We start from the raw sequence: 16,823 nt of genomic DNA on the forward strand, positions 1-16,823 counted from the left end.
CCGACCCCAGCTACTGGACGGCGGTGGCGGCTCCCGGCCATCGCAGCCGCCTGGCCAAAGGCGCGCTGCTGCAGCGCTCCAAGAGGTAGGGGGCACGGCGCCGGCGAAGGCTCGGCGGCCGGCCGAGCAAACAGGAGTTGCCAGAAGTGTGTCCTGGCCGCGTGGCGGGGACCACGGCGAGTGTCTGTCTGTGGCAGCAGTGGGAAGGGGGGAGGACGCCTGTGGATCGAGGTGTCCCCTGGGGTCCCTGGCACCCTCCATTCGCCCCTCGTTCCCTGTACTCGGGTGTCTGTCCGCCAGCGTCGCAGCTGGGGTGGTGACAGACAGGAGTGAGTTGAGACTGAGCTAGGATTTGAACCCGGGTGTCCAGGGCTCTGCAGAACCAGGGAGGAACTTCTTGGAAAAACTGAGGCTGATCTGTCCCTGGGGGCCCATTCAGCAGAAATGTTGGCTCAGAAGCAAATATTTACTGCACGAGGCTGGCATTTGGGTGGGGTGTCAGGAGTCCAGATAATTGAGGTTAACCCCCTCCAAAGCCTCATCTTTCTTGGAGTCTCCGTTTCCCCTTTTGAGAAGCAGAGAGGATAAATGAGGGCTGTGGATTCTACCGGACCTGGGTTCAAATTTTGACTCAGCCAGTACCAGGCTGTGTGACCTCAAGTAGCTCCTTAACCTCTCTGTGCTTGGGTTTTTCATTGGTGCCGGACTGGGGCAAAGTCTGGGTCGTGGGACCAGCTACCAAAAGACCTTGAATGCTGAGTCCAGGGCATAAACTTCCCTCCAAGATCGTGGGGAGCATTGGAGGGGGGATATGGGTACCAGAGGGATGAGGTGCAGGAGGCTGGCTTCAGGCCCCTGCTTTCTGCCACATTCTCTCTGTTGTGTCCTGGGTACCAAGAGAGGATGGTTCCCAAATGGCAACTTCTTGAGGTCCTGGATCTCCTCCAGGAAGAGTTGAACAAAGAGTCAGTCCTGCATAGATGCTTGGGAAGTGAACAGATGATGCTTGGTTCTCCTTTGAGGCCTCACACTTGGCCGTGTTTTTAAGAAGACCTCGCCCAAGAACAGGAGGGAGGGCAACTCAGTGTTTTTCCCAAATGCTTTTGGAAGCAGCAAGTGATACAGCAGGATCGGGGAGGGAGGGTGCTGGTGGTGCAGTGTGGGGGCGAGGAACCAGGTAAGGGGCTGGGAGAGGATGTGGAGACAGCCAGGTGAGCATGCATTGAGGGGTTGGCAGGAAGTTTTGCAGAAACCTGCAGGTTTCACTTTTGCTTCTGCAGCTCAGGCTGGGAGACCATCACTGTGACTATTGATATCTGTGGCTTCAGTTTCCCAGTCTGGGAAAGGGACTCAGCTGGTCGCTCCCAACTCTGGGGCTTGTTGGAACTGGCACATGTTGGGGATGTAATTCACTCAGGAAGCATTGCCTGCCCTCCCAGCGTGAGCCAGGCCCTGTGAGCCTTGTCTAGGCAAAGACAACAGCGTATGTACCCGAGTCCGGCCCAGAGCTGAGCACTGGATGTAGTAGGTTTCATCCTTCAAGGTAGAGATGGGGAAACTGAGGCTCAAGGGGCAGCCATACGTGGAGACGTAGACAGGCTGGGCCTCTTCTCCCTGTCCACCTTGTCACCTGTGTCCTTTGATGATCGTATGCTTGTTCTCCCATGCACCTCAGAGGCCCCGAGACTTCATCTCTCCCTCCCCGCGAGGTTCTCCCACCGCTGAGCTGTGTTGGCGGCTTGGGGTGTGTGGGCTGATGCTCTCGTGGAGCAGAGCTGTTGCCGGGCGACTGCTCTGGTGGGGCGGGAGATGGTGTCACTCCCAACTTGCTGCTGTCAAGGTGTGGGCTGAGGCCAGGGCTCAGGTGGGAGAAGAGGCCAGGCAGGGTGTGAGAGACCTGGGCCGGGGATCTGGTGGCCATCAGGGAACTGGGATGGAAAGAGGAAAACATGTGGGCAGAAGTTCAGCAGAACAGGCAGGACTGTGAAAGAGATTGCATTTAGGGTTTCTAGTTGGTCGCATTGGCATTTTAGGGGCATCTTGGGAAGAAGGAGGGTTGTCAAGAGATGGGAGCGGGGCTTCAGGAGGGGTGTATAGGATGGGGTGTCTCAGCCTGTATCTGGGCTCCAGGGTGTGGTTGGTCCACGTGATTTGCTGGTGCTGCTGGCAGTAGCCATGGTACAGGGAAAGGTGTGGGGGTGGGACTGTAAGAACCCTGAAAAGCTGGACTGGAGGCTCCTGGCCATATGTAGTGTCCACCATCAGGCTAGAAGCACTTCATGCCATTGCTGTTAATAACAACACTGCCAGTAGTTTGTGTTTGTTTTTGTTACTGTTTTTGAGACGAAGTTTCACTCGTGTCGCCCAGGCTGGAGTGCAATGGCGCTATCTCAACTCACCGCAACCTCCGCCTCCTGGGTTCAAGCGATTCTCTGCCCCAACCTCCTGAGTAGCTGGGATTACAAGTGTGCACTACCACGCCTGTCTAATTTTTGGGTGTTTTTTGTTTTGTTTTGTTTTGTTTTTTTGAGACGAAGTTTCACTCTTGTTGCCCAGGCTATAGTGCAATGGCGCGATCTTGGCTCACCACAACCTCCACCTCTCGGGTTCAAGCGAGTCTCCTGCCTCAGCCTCCCAAGTAGCTGGGATTACAGGCATGCATCACCATGCCCAGCTAATTTTGTGTTTTTAGTAGAGACAGGGTTCCTCTGTGTTGGTCAGGCCAGTCTTGAACTCCTGATCTCAGGAGATCCACCCACCTTGGCCTCCCAAAGTGCTGAGATTACAGGGATGAGCCACTGTGCCCAGCCTTGTTTTTGTTTTTTTAAGAGAGAGGGCCTTGTTCTGTCACCTAGGCTGGAGTGCCATGGCACGATCATGGCTTACTGCAGCCTTGACCTCCTGAGGCTCAAGCGATCCTCTTGCCTCAGCCTCCTGAGTAGCTGGGACTACAGGCGTGCACCACCACAGCCAGCTAATTTTTAAATTTTGTATAGAGACGGGGGTCTCACTATATTGCCCAGGCTGGTCTTGAACTCCTAGCTTCAGAGGATCCTCCCACCTTGGCCTCCCAAAGCACTGGGGTTACAGGCATGAGCCACCATGCCTGGCCAGCAGTAGTTTCAATAATAAGGAATGTTAATCAAGGGGTGACTCCCTCCTGGGCCTTGAAGACCTGGCTAAGAGCCATGGGGGAACCCACCTGGGGGCAGAGTGGGAGTGGCCATGTCCAACATCCCATCCTCCAGAACAGGCTGCCTGTGTGATTTAGGCTGGGCAGGTGGCTTAGTGCAGGGCCCTGGGCAGCCACCTACCCTGTCCCCTTTTCCCCCCACAGCTGCCGCAGCGGGAACCGCAAGAGCTTGGTGGTAGGAACGCCCTCCCCGACCCTCTCCCGCCCCCTGTCGCCACTGTCAGTCCCAACGGGTGAGTGTGGGAGCAACCAGCGGGTGCTGTGTTCTGCCTCTGCCCCGCTGACTCAGTTTCCCCGCCTCCTCCTCAGCAGGCAGCAGCCCCTTGGATAGTCCTCGGAATTTCTCGGCTGTCTCTGCCCTTAATTTCCCCTTTGCCCGGAGGTGAGTGATTGCCGGCTTTGGGAGATGGTGCGGGCACCACGGGCAGGGGTTGGGCAGGGGCACGTGCTCGGGGGCTAGACCTGGCCCCTCATTCATTTCGTTCACCTTTTCCCTTCCCCTGGCCCATCTGGTGGTGGTCTCCCCCTCTGGCTCCCATCCCTGACAAATGCATGCCATCTTGCAGCCACATCCCACGCACGGACAGGTAATTTCAACCAGCCCAGGGGGTGGGTGCTCATGGGGGGATATAGCCCAAGAATCACTAACTCACTAAAGAAATCATTCATTCATTCACTTAACAAGAGCTGATTGAGTGCCTGTCATGTGCCAGACGCTTGCATTTAATTTATTTATTCATACAACAACATTCATTAAGCACCTGCTGTGTGTATGTTCTGCGCTGCAGGCTGAGGGCATGGTTGCAAATGGGCGACTGGCCCTGAGCCCCTGGGGAGTCCTCCGTTTGGTAGGGGGTGGCCAATGTGTGCCCCAGAAGCTACAGCTCAGAGGTTGAAGCTTTGACAGGGGATACAGTGGCAGTTGGAGTCACGGGGGGCTTCCTGGAAGAGGTAGGTACCTGAAGAGAGAGAGAGCATGCGGTGGACTTGGTCAGCCTGTGTCTCTGTTCTTGGTTATTTTCAGGAGATCCTTCCTACGACGGGGCCAGAATATGCTGGCCACAGTGTCTGCTCTTAGTCCCCACAAACCACAGGGGCCAGGCCTTCCTTCCATCTGTTCTTGTTCCTCTCTCCAGGGCAGACGGCAGAAGATGGTCCCTTGCGTCTCTCCCATCTTCCGGCTATGGAACCAACACACCCAGCTCCACCCTCTCGGTACCCATAGCCCCACCTTGGCAGATGGACAGGCAGATGCCGGGTTGGGGGGGACACATCTTTGTGTGTTTTTTTCAAGGTGTTAGGTAGTTGTGCGGTCAGCAAACATACTAGCTACTTCCTCCATGCACGCCCTATTCTGGATAATGCAGGGTCCCCTCAGAAGACCCAGCCTTAGCCCCAAAATAGCCCCCAGTCAGGGAGATACAGATATCCCCAGCCTATGGGGTTAGGGCCTGGCCAGAGGGGGACTTGGGGCTGCCCAGGGGTACAGATGGGGAGGACTTCCTGGAGGAGAGGGCATCAGAGCTAGGGTTTTGAGGGATGCATAGGAGCTAGACAGGAGAAAGAATGTTACCATCTGATGGCCATCTGATGACCAGCAGACAGCCTGGCCCTTGAGGGGTGGTGCTGGGGTCCTGGCCACACCACTGACGGTGAACTCATGACTCTAATCCCCACCACTCTCTACCAGTCAAGCTCATCCTCCCGGGAACGTCTCCACCAGCTTCCCTTCCAGCCGACGCCGGACGAGCTGCACTTCCTGTCCAAGCACTTCCGCAGCTCAGAGAATGTGCTTGATGAGGAAGGCGGCCGGTCACCCCGCCTCCGCCCCCGCTCTCGCAGTCTCAGGTGGGCCTCGACCTCTGGCCCTAGCCCCGCGGCTCCTCCCTGGGCTGGTGTGGAGGCCTGAGTTGTGGCTCCTCCTCCACCCTAGCCTCTGATTCTTGTCCCTCAACCCTGGCTCAGAGCCCCGACATCCTCCCCTGGGCTTGGTCTGAGGTCCCATATCACAAGCCAGCTGTCTTCCTTTCAGCCCGGGCCGCGCAACGGGGACCTTCGACAATGAGATTGTCATGATGAACCATGTGTACCGGGAGAGGTTCCCCAAGGTGGGCAGCACCTGGCGGCTGGACCAGCCCCTGCGCTTCTCTCCACATTGCTGTCCCTCCATGGAACTCTGTCTTCCTGGCTGTGTCTGCCTTGCCAGTCTGTTCATTTCTGTCTTTCCCTCCCCTTCCATTGAAATATGTTGTTCCTCCTGCCCTAGCCCTCCCACCCCATCACCCCCATCGCCCCATCTCCTCTCTCCCCAACCATGCCTCTCCTGCCCCCTTCTGTGCGTGTCACTCCAGCCCCACCCTTGACCAGGTCGCCCTGTCTCACCCCACCCAGGCCACAGCACAGATGGAGGGCCGTCTGCAGGAGTTCCTGACGGCCTACGCGCCTGGCGCCCGGCTGGCGCTGGCTGATGGCGTCTTGGGCTTCATCCACCACCAGATCGTCGAGCTGGCCCGAGACTGCCTGGCCAAGTCTGGCGAGAACCTCGTCACCTCCCGCTACTTCCTAGAGATGCAGGAGAAGCTGGAGCGGCTTCTGCAGGATGTGCGTGGTTTTTTGCATGTTGAGGTTTTACATGCAGTGGGACGTGGAGCAAAGGGGGTCCCCAGGCCAGATGGTGCTGAGGACCTCTGGGTGATGCCACGACCCACCTCCCCCAGGCCCATGAGCGCTCGGACAGTGAGGAGGTCAGCTTCATTGTCCAGCTTGTCCGGAAACTGCTAATCATCATCTCACGGCCAGCTCGGCTGCTGGAGTGTCTGGTAAGTTTATTTTTGTACAGCCAACTTGGGATCCGGGCAGAACTGAGATTGGGACCACGACAGTCCTGCCGAGATACGAGTGACAGTTGCCATCGTGTAGGGCTTTGAGAAGAACGCAGGGTGCTGCCGGGCTAGCATGGGCTTCCCTGAGGAGGGATCGGGAGCGGAGACCCAGGGGGCGAGCTGGGAAGGGTGCTCCAGGCAGAGGGAACAGCATGTGCAGAGGCCTGCAGGAGGAACCAAGCCCTGGGTGACCAGCCCTCCTATGCCCCTAGGAGTTTGACCCTGAGGAGTTTTACCACCTGCTGGAGGCGGCTGAGGGCCATGCGCGGGAGGGCCAAGGCATTAAGACTGATCTTCCACAGTACATCATTGGGCAGCTGGGCCTGGCCAAGGACCCCCTGGAGGGTAAGCCGGGATGGGAAGAGGAAACCAAGGCTGGGAAAGGCTGGATGGAGGCCAGGCACAGTGGCTCACACCTTTAATACCAGCACTTTGGGAGGCTAAGGCAGGCAGATCACTTGAGGCCAGGAGTTCGAGACCAGCCTGGTCAACATGGTGAAACCCCCTCTCTACTAAAAATACAAAAATTAGCTAAGTGTGGTGGCGTGTGCCTGTAATCCCAGCTACTCGGGAGGCTGAGGCACAAGAATTGCTTGAACTTAGGCTGGGCGCGGTGGCTCAAGTCTGTAATCCCAGCACTTTGGGAGGCCGAGACGGGCGGATCACGAGGTCAGGAGATCGAGACCATCCTGGCTAACACGGTGAAACCCCGTCTCTACTAAAAAATACAAAAAAAAAAAAAAACTAGCCAGGCGAGGTGGCGGGCGCCTGTAGTCCCAGCTACTCGGGAGGCTGAGGCAGGAGAATAGTGTAAACCCGGAAGGCGGAGCTTGCAGTGAGCTGAGATCCGGCCACTGCACTCCAGCCCAGGCGACAGAGCGAGACTCCGTCTCAAAAAAAATAAAAAAATAAAAAAAAGAATTGCTTGAACTTAGGAGATGGAGGTTGCAGTGAGCTGAGATCACACCACTGCACTCCAACCTGGGCGACAGAGTGAGACCTGTCTCAGAAAAAAAAAGGGCAGATGAAGCCAGGATGACAGTTAAGAGCTTGGCAATTTAAAGTGACAACTGGCTGACAGAAACATGGGAGGGGAAGTTCCCCAGGACTCTTAGAGGTGGGGAGAAACCCAGGCCCATCCGATTCCAGAACCACCACACTGTTCTTTGTCTCTCTGTGACCTTGCTCTTTGGTCACCTGTGGCAATTGCTGAGACCCACTGATCTTTTGGAGCCCAGGGGCCTCAGTGTCCTCAAATGCCACATTAAGATGTCCGGGAAGCCTGGGAACCAGTGTTAGCAGTGGCCTTCCCTTTGTCCTGCAAATTCACAAATGGCTTTACTAATTTCTGTGGCCTTTACTATGGCCCAGAAAGTGGACTTGGAGTCAAACAGGACAACCCGTAGGTAAGAAGAAGACAGTTGGGGCTGGGCGCAGTGGCTCACACCTGTAATCCCAGCACTTTGGGAGGCCAAGGTGGGCGGATCACAAGGTCAGGAGATCGAGACCATCCTGGCTAACACGGTGAAACCCCATCTCTACTAAAAATACAAAAAATTAGGCCAAGAGCGGTGGCTCACGCCTGTAATCCCAGCACTTTGGGAGGCCAAGGTGGGCGGATCACAAGGTCAGGAGATCGAGACCATCCTGGCTAACACGGTGAAACCCCATCTCTACTAAAAATACAAAAAATTAGCCGGGCGTGGTGGCGGGCGCCTGTAGTCCCAGCTACTCGGGAGGCTGAGGCAGGAGAATGGCATGAACCCGGGAGGCGGAGCTTGCAGTGAGCCGAGATCGTGCTACTGCACTCCAGCCTGGGCGACAGAGTGAGACTCCATCTCGAAAAAAAAAAAAAAAAATAGAAGACGACGGTCAAAAACTCCCACAGCTGGCCGGGCGCAGTGGCTCATGCCTGTAATCCTAGCACTTTTGGGAGGCCAAGGTGGCTGGATCACAAGGTCAGGAGTTCAAGACCAGCCTGGACAACATGGTGAAACCCTGTCTCTACTAAAGATATAAAAATTAGCCAGGTGTGGTGGTGTGTGCCTGTAATCCCAGCTACTGGGGAGGCTGAGGTAGGAGAAACATTTGAACCCTGGAGGTGGAGATTGCAGTGAGCCGAGATCACATCACTGCATTCCAGCCTGGGCGACAGGGCAGGACTCTGTCTCAAAAAAAAAAAAAAAAAAAAAAACTCCCACAGCCAGCCAGGTGCAGTGGCTCACGCCTGCCTGTAATCCCATAATCCCAGCACTTCATGAGACTGAAGTGGGCGGATTACTTGAGCTCAGGAGTTCAAGACTAGCCTGGCCAACATGGGGAAGCTCCATCTCTACTAAAAACAAATATTAGCCGGGTGTGGTGGCAGGCGCCTGTAAATCCCAGCTACTTGGGAGGCTGAGGCAAGAGAATCGCTTGAATTCAGGAGGCAGAGGTTGCAGTGAGCCGACATCACACCACTACACTCCAGCCTGGGTGACAGAGTGAGCCTACATTTCAAAAAAAAAAAAAGATGTAGCTGGGTGTAGTAGTGCGTGCCTGTAGTCCCAGCTACTCAGGAGGCTAAGGTGGGACGATCGCTTGAGCTTGGCAGGTTGCGACTGCAGTGAGCTATGATCACACCACTGTCCTCCAGTCTGGGTGACAAAGCCAGACCCTGTCTCAAAAAGAGAAACAAAACAAAACAACATTTCCACAAATAGCCAGGATAAGAGGAAGCGAAAGCTGTAGCATTGAACTTGGACCTAGCCCGGTCCAGCAGTAGCCAGGGGAGGCTCTGGGAGGAGGCTAGTGTTCACACTGAGGCCTGGAGGGCAGGAGGTGACCAGGTTGCAGATCCAAGGGAAAGAATGAAACAGGCAAGGGTAACAGCACAGGCAAAGACCCTGAGATTGGACCATACCTGGAGTGGGACTGAGCTGCCACTGTCCCCATTTAAAGCTGGGGAAGCCAGGCATGGTAGCTCACACTTGTAATCCCAGCACTTTGGGAGGCCAAGGCAGGAAGATCACTCGAAGCCAGGAGTTTGAGACCAGCTTGGGCAACATAGTGAGACTCTGTCTCTATTAAAAAAACAAAACAATTAGCCAGGTGTGATGGCACATGTCTGTAGTTCTAGCTACTTGTGGGGCTGAAGTGGGAAGATTGCTTGAGTCCAGGGATTTGAGGCTGCAGTGAGCTATGATCGCACCACTGCACTCCAGCCTGGGCAACATAGCAAGACCCCAACTCTACAAAAAGTATTTTAAAAAATTAGCCAGGTGTAGTGGTGAATGCCTGTAGTCCCACCTACTTGAGAGGCTGAGGTGAGAGGATCGCTTGAGTTTAGGAGGCTGAGGCTGCAGTGAGCTGTGATGGCACTACTGCACTCCTGCCTGGGTGACAGAGCAAAGCCTGTCTCTGAAATAATCATACTTGGCCGGGTGCGGTAACTCATGCCTGTAATCCTAGCACTTTGGGAGGCCCAGGCGGGTGGATCACCTGAGGTCAGGAGTTTGAGACGAACCTGGCCAACATGATAAAACCCTGTCTCTACTAAAAATACAAAAATTAGGCTGGGCACAGTGGCTCATACCTGTAATCCCAGCACTTTGGGAGGCTGAGGTGGGCGGATCACCTGAGGTTACGAGTTCAAGACCAGTCTGACCAACATGGAGAAACCCCGTCTCTACTAAAGATACAAAAATTAGCCAGGTGTGGTGGCGTGCGCCTGTAATCTCAGCTACTGGGGAGGCTGAGGCAGGAGAATCATTTGAACCCTGGAGGCAGAGGTTGCAGTGAGCCGAAATCGTGACATTGCATTCCAGCCTGGGTGAGAGGGCGAGACTTTGTCTCAAAAAAATAAAAATAAAAATATAAAATTAGCTGGGCGTGGTGGCACACACCTGTAATCCCAGCAACTTGGGAGGCTGAGACAGGAGAATCACTTGAACCCAAGAGGCGGAGGTTGCAGTGAGCCGAGATCACACCACTGCACTCCAGCCTGGGTGACAGAGCGAGACTCCATCTCTAATAAATAAATAAATTAAATTAAATAATCATACTAATAAAAAATAAAACTGGGGAAACTGAGGCTCCAGGCAGATAAGGCTGAGCAGGGAATCAAACCCAGGTGTACCTAAGGCCAGATCACATGTGGTCTGTGACTGGACCATGTTTGCCAGGCATTCGCTAGGGGCTGCCCCTCTGCCAAGGCCTGGGGCAAGAACTTATTGGACCCTCCACCTGGGCTGCATCCTAAGCTGAGGAAGATATTAGGAGCTGACACCCAGGGGGCGTGCGTCACATTCCGTGTTCACAGGCTCAAGGCTCAGAGCCTGAGTTTGATCATAACTGAGCACTTCAGAGCCAGGGCAGCCCACTGGCCCTTCTAGAAGGTTCCTCAGTCATTGCTTCATCCAGCCTCCCCGGTGTGGCTTCATGACAGTGTCATGGGAGCTGGTAAGAGGAGGCACTGCATCCCCAGCCTGGGGTGAGAAAACTAGAGGCCTCAGGAAATTGCTGGGTGATGCAGGGTGAGGCGGGGAGTCTCCAGCTGAGGCTCCTCTCTTATCTTGCAGAGATGGTGCCACTGAGTCACCTTGAAGAAGAACAGCCCCCAGCACCTGAGTCCCCAGAGGTGAGTAGCAGAGACTCCCGGCCCCCGCCCATCTTGTTCTTTCCAGAGTGGACCAGGCACCCGCAAAAAGGGCAGGGTTTGCCAAGGTCTTGCATGTAGCTTAATTAGCATCGGTGACTTTGGAGGCAAGGTGACAGCATGTGGGACTGCCACGCCTTGGAAGTTGGGTGGGGGCAGTGCTGGAGGGGCACCGGAAAGGTGAGTTTTGCAGGATGTATAAGAGTTTTCCAGGAGGAGGGCACAGCTGTGAGCAAAAAAGTACAGAAAGTTAGAAGCTGAGTTGGAGAAGTTTGGACAGGGGAGGAGGCAGCATTGGGCACCAGGACCAGTGGTTTGGGATTGGGGGCGGGAGAAGCCTGGCCAGCTCTGCAGTGGGACGGGACCCTGAGCCCTTCCTGTCCCCCAGAGCCGCGCCCTGGTCGGCCAGTCACGGAGGAAGCCATGCGAAAGTGACTTCGAGACCATCAAACTCATTAGTAACGGAGCCTATGGGTGAGTCCCTGAGTCCTGCATAGACCCATTTCACAGATGCCTGAGGGGATGGTTGAGGCCCAGGCAGCTCCTGCGTCCCCCTTCCACCCTAGCAGGGCTCACACATTCACCCCTGAATTGGCAGAGAGGGCACCTGAGGCCTGGAGGGGGAAGTGGAGACACGCCATAGTGAGGTTACGGCCTCACGTGTGCTCTGTCCACGAGCCAGGCCTTTACCTGCCCCAGGTGTAGGGCGTTCTAGGAGCTTGGGGGCTGATCAAGGAAATAGATGCCCACCCAGTGGGAGTAGCACGCAGTGGGTTTTATTTAGGTGCTGCTTTGAATGGCAGGCTTGCATACAAGGGAAGATCCGCACAGCATAAGCCCTTTGGAGGCTGAGGTTCCAGGAGTCACCATCGAGAGGGAGAGGCCGGCAAGGCAACTCCCCGGGGAGAGGGGAATCAGCGAGAGGGCTTACGTGTCTAAGTGGTGTTGTTCAACAACACAGGCACTGAATCTCTGGGTCAGAGTCCTGCAGGGTGGTAGCAGCTTAGGGTCTTGAAATCCACAAAGTTCATCTTATCCATGACTCAGAGATAGTGGGTGCAGTTTCATGAGTCTGCAAAGCAAATAGGCTCTCAGTGGCTAAAATTTTGCTTACTTGGGCTATGTGTAAAACAAATGGATGTATAAAAATTTGAGCTTGGTGCTAGCAGGCTTTTAAAAGAGCTGGACTGGGTGCGGAGGCACTTTGGGAGGCCGAGGTAGGAGGATCGCTTGAGGCTAGGAGTTTGAGATCAGCCTGGGCAACACGGCAAAACCCCATCTCTACTAAAAATAAAATAATTAGCTGGGCATAATGGCACATGCCTGTAATTCCAGCTACTTGGGAGGCTGAAGTTGGAGGATCACCTGAACCCAGGAGGCAGAGGTTGCAGTGAGCTGAGATCGCCCCACTGCACTCCAGCCTGGGTGACAGAGTGAGACCGTCTAAAAAGAAAGAAAGAGAAAAAGAGAGAGAGAGAGAGACAAAGAGAGAAAGAAAGAAAGACACAAGCAGCCACATGCACTGGCTCTCACACTATAATCCCAGCACTTTGGGAGGCCGAGGTGGGAAGGTCACTTGAGGCCAGGAGTTTGAGACTAGCCTCCGCAACATAGCGAGATACCATCTTTACAAAACATGTAAACATTAGCCAGGCTTCTGATGTGGGAGGATCTTCTGAGCCTGGGCGGGGCAAGTGGTCAAGACTATAGTGAGCCATGATCTCATGACTGCACTCCAGCCTGGGCAACAGAGTGAGGCGCGATCTCTAAAAATGTAAAATAAGATAAACTAAAAATAAAAGAAACATACAGCCTAGAGGCCAATATACAAGGGCCATGTGCAGCCCATTTGTATGACCCCCAGCAATGGCAGCTTAAACCCAAGGGTGGCTGCTCTGGGAGGGAGACCAGGTAAGAAGAAAGGGTGGCCCAGGCAGAGGGCATAGCACAGGCAAAGGCCAGGCAGGTTGGGATCTGGGCTTAAGCTGAACTGCAGTGCCTGCTGGGGCCTCGATCTCTGGTCCCAGCAAGCCTGGCCCCCTGTCCCCAGGGCTGTCTACCTGGTGCGGCACCGTGACACGCGGCAGCGCTTTGCCATCAAGAAGATCAACAAACAGAACTTGATCCTGCGTAACCAGATCCAGCAGGTCTTTGTGGAACGTGACATTCTCACCTTTGCCGAGAACCCCTTTGTGGTCAGCATGTTCTGCTCCTTTGAGACCCGGCGCCACCTGTGTATGGTCATGGAATACGTGGAAGGTACGGTCACTGGGGCTTGCATGCCTCCAGAGATGGGGAGCTCACCCCTCCATGCCTGGGAGAAAATTTTTAGACCAAGTTGAGGTCTGTTCTGTCCTCCATGAGGTCTCACCCTGCTTTGGGGGACCCTCAGGAACCCCAGTCTAGGGTAGGGAGCCCAGCGATGGGGGTTCAGGGCTGGGGGAGCCCAGGCAGGAGTGTGTGAGGATGGGACCCTGGAGGCAAGAGGAGGGTGGCCATCCTAGGTTGGGGGAACTGATGGGCAGAGGCCGGGAGGCCAGAAGTGAAGGCAGGGAGATGTATGGTTCAGGCAGGTAAAGCACTATTACCAAAGTACTCCCAGGCGAGAGAGCAAACCTGCGCTTAGGAAACACCAGCTGTGTACAGGGGAAGAGACCATGCAGTAATTGTTGCCCTGCTAGGGAGAATCAGAAGGCAGGGTCTCAGCTTGGCACGCTGGCTCACACCTGTAGTCCCAGCACTTTGGGAGGCCGAAGTGGGCTGATCCCTTGGGGTCAGGACTTCGAGACCAGCCTGAGCAACATGGCGAAACCCCTGTTTACGCCTATAGTCCCAGCTACTCGGGAGGCTGAAGCAGGAGATTCGCTTGAACTCTGGAGGCGGAGGTTGCAGTGAGCCGACACCGTGCCACTGCACTCTAGCCTGGGCGACAGAGTGAGACTCTGTCTCAATAAAATAAATAAAAATTTAAAAAATAGGCCGGGCGCGGTGGCTCACGCCTGTAATCTCAGCACTTTGGGAGGCCAAGGCAAGTGGATCACAAGGTCGAGAGATCAAGACCATCCTGGCCAACATAGTGAGCCCGTCTTTACTAAGAATATAAAATTAGCTGGGTGTGGTGGTGTGCGCCTGTAATCCCAGCTACTCTGGAGTCTGGGCAGGAGACTTGCTTGAACCCGGGAGATGGAGGTTGCGGTGAGCCGAGATCGCGCCACTGCACTCCAGCCTGGGCGACAGAGGGAGACTCCATCTCAAAAAAATAAATAAATAAATAAATAATAAATAAATAATAAAAAATAAATGAAGGTAGGGTCTGCCCCTTCCCTCTTCCCCGACCCTCCCCGCTGAGACAGAACAAACTGGGGACGCTTTGCAGGCGGTAAAGTGAGGCGGATGCGTAGCCACTGGGCATAATCTGGGGGTGGGGCGGGGCGGGGCGGTGGGGGGAGCGGCGAGGCGCTGGCCCGGGCCTCATGGCTACATCCGCCCCTCTCCCAGGCGGCGACTGCGCCACGCTCTTGAAGAACATGGGCCCGCTGCCCGTGGACATGGCCCGCCTGTACTTCGCCGAGACGGTGTTGGCGCTCGAGTACCTGCACAACTATGGCATCGTCCACCGTGACCTCAAACCAGACAAGTGAGCTGAGCTAGCATGAGGGGGGCCTCGGGGAGGGCGGGGCCAGAGAGGATCTGGGCGGGGCCAGAGAGGATCGGGGGCGGAGCCTCTGACGTGGATCCGGGGACCCTTTGGAAGCCCCATCCGCCTGAGCTCTGTTGGCACCTCCTGACAAGAAGGCAGGGAATGAGCGCATGATGAACATCTTGTGTGTACAGAGGAGAGGAGAGCAGACACTTAATAGGCGTCTGCTGTATGCAGGGGAAGGCCGGTGCACTTATGGAGGTGCTGCCAATCAAGGGGAGAGGATGTGCACTTAGGATGCACACACTGTATATAGGAGAAGGGGCTGCTCACCCAGAGTTGCTGCAGCACAAGGGGAGAGAACATGCACTTATAAGACACCAGCTACATACACAGAACAGAATTATGCCATTTGCAAGACCTTAGATGTAAAGACAGTGACCATGCATGTCTTGAGCACCTGCTGTATATTAGTGCAGGAAAGCAAGGAAGAGAACGTGTTTACTGAGAGCCTTAGGATGTTTATTTTATTCTAGTGTGTAGTAAGCACCTACTGCATGGCAGACCCTCTATGGGCAAGTGGGAGACACAGGGCCATCTGCTTTGAAACACCTGTATGATTTTCTCCTCTGCATTTATTGAGTGCCTCCTGTGTACAGGGAAAAGGAATGACCATTTATCAAGTGTCCTCGAGATATGAGGCAAGAACTGACGTTTCTCACATACCTATGTGGCATGTAGCCCAGGCTTAGCGGCTCATACCTGTAATCCCAGCACTTTGGGAGGCTGAGGCGGGACGATCACCTGAGGTCAAGAGTTCAAGACCAGCCTGGCCAACATAGTTAAACCTTGTCTCTACTAAAAATACGAAAATTAGCTGGGAATGGTAGTGCGCACCTGTAGTCCCAGCTGCTCGGGAAGCTGAGACAGGGGAATTGCTTGAACCCAGGAGGCGGAGGTTGCGATGAGCCAAGATTGTGCCACTGCACCCCAGCTTGGGCGACAGAGCGAGACTCCATCTGAAAAAAGCAGCGCCTTGCATGTTTTCAGGGCATTTTGCAGTTGGCAAGTGGCTTCAAAAACAGACATGTATTTGGCACCTGCTGTATACCTGGGCCTGTGCTCAATGCTCTAAGGAACTCAAGTATGAATAACTCCTTAGACACTAATGTTGGGTTTCTATATCACATTTTCTTGGTTGGCAGGTACTTGTTAGATACCAGGTGTGTACAAAATAGGCCGAAGAACAGTTGTTAGGCAATGACTGTGTACCTGGCCCAGAACACTTTATCTTTTTCTTTATTTTTTGAGATGGGGTCAGTCTCTGTCGCCCAGACTGGAGTACATTGGCACAATCTCGGCTCACCGCAACCTCCATCTTCCGGGTTCAAGCAGTATTTCTGCCTCAGCCTCCCGAGTAGCTGGGATTATAGGCATGTGCTACCATACCCACTAATTTTTTTTTTTTTTTTGAGACAGAGTCTTGCTCTGTCACTAGGTTGGAGTGCAGTGGTGCGATCTCGGCTCACTGCAACCTCAGACTCCCTGGTTCAAGCGATTCTCCTGCCTCAGCCTTCCAAGTAGCTGGGATTACAGGCATGCGCCACCAGGCCCAGCTAATTTTTGCATTTTTAGTAGCGACAGGGTTTCACCATGTTGGCCAGGATGGTCGGGATCTCCTGACCTTGTGATCTGCCAGCCTTGGCCTCCCAAAGTGCTGGGATTACAGTCGTGAGCCACCGTGCCTGGCCTAATTTTGTATTTCTAGTAGAGACGGGGTTTTGCCATGTTGGTCAGGCTGGTCTCGAACTCCTGGTCTCAGGTAATTCACCTGCCTTGGCCTTCCAAAGTGCTGGGATTACAGGCGTGAGCCAGCACCCCCGGCCCAGAATTGTTTCTTTACAGAGCTGGGGCAAACAGGAGGTACTGACTACATAGTTCATTAAATGATGGTTATACACAGTGAATTCTCTGGAATGTATTTTTAAGTGGCAGATGCACCCAGAAGGTGCATGGAAATGTGACTTCATACAGCTGGTGAATAAGACTCTGTGATGTAGTGAAACATTTATATATTTAAGTCCACAGGAAAACCTAAATAGCAGTGTATACTGTACATGCGCAAGAGTTTTAAAAATGAGCTCCCTCGCCAGGCACAGTGGCTCACGCCTGTAATCCCAGCACTTTGAGAGGCCGAGGCAGGCGGATCACCTGAGGTCAGGAGTTCAAAATCAGCCTGACCGACATGGAGAAACCCTGCCTCGACTAAAAATACAAAATTAGCCAGGCATGGTGGTGCATGGCTGTAATCCCAGCTACTCGGGAGGCTGAGGCAGGTGAATTGCTTGAACCCGGGAGACAGAGGTTGCGGTGAGCTGAGATCGCGCCACTGCACTCCAGCCTGGGCGACAGAGGGAGACTCCATCTCAAAAAAATAAATAAATAAATAAATAATAAATAAATAATAAAAAA

At 54.3% G+C, this 16,823-nt stretch overlaps 1 protein-coding gene across 1 annotated transcript in view; it reads left to right on the plus strand.

The window, feature by feature from the left end:
• MAST3 (microtubule associated serine/threonine kinase 3) overlaps positions 1–16,823 on the plus strand; it is a 53,573-nt gene that overhangs the window by 17,058 nt on the left and 19,692 nt on the right. Inside the window, exons 7-19 of the mRNA XM_011925913.1 lie at positions 11–85; positions 3,338–3,426; positions 3,503–3,575; positions 4,330–4,408; positions 4,884–5,041; positions 5,226–5,301; positions 5,585–5,794; positions 5,911–6,012; positions 6,288–6,420; positions 10,635–10,693; positions 11,100–11,185; positions 12,762–12,970; positions 14,210–14,348. Coding sequence (XP_011781303.1) covers positions 11–85; positions 3,338–3,426; positions 3,503–3,575; positions 4,330–4,408; positions 4,884–5,041; positions 5,226–5,301; positions 5,585–5,794; positions 5,911–6,012; positions 6,288–6,420; positions 10,635–10,693; positions 11,100–11,185; positions 12,762–12,970; positions 14,210–14,348 — 1,488 coding nt within the window. The remainder of the gene's footprint in view (positions 1–10; positions 86–3,337; positions 3,427–3,502; positions 3,576–4,329; positions 4,409–4,883; positions 5,042–5,225; positions 5,302–5,584; positions 5,795–5,910; positions 6,013–6,287; positions 6,421–10,634; positions 10,694–11,099; positions 11,186–12,761; positions 12,971–14,209; positions 14,349–16,823) is intronic.

Source organism: Colobus angolensis, unplaced genomic scaffold (genome assembly GCF_000951035.1).
Source record: "Colobus angolensis palliatus isolate OR3802 unplaced genomic scaffold, Cang.pa_1.0 Scaffold66, whole genome shotgun sequence".
Lineage (NCBI taxonomy): Eukaryota > Metazoa > Chordata > Mammalia > Primates > Cercopithecidae > Colobus > Colobus angolensis.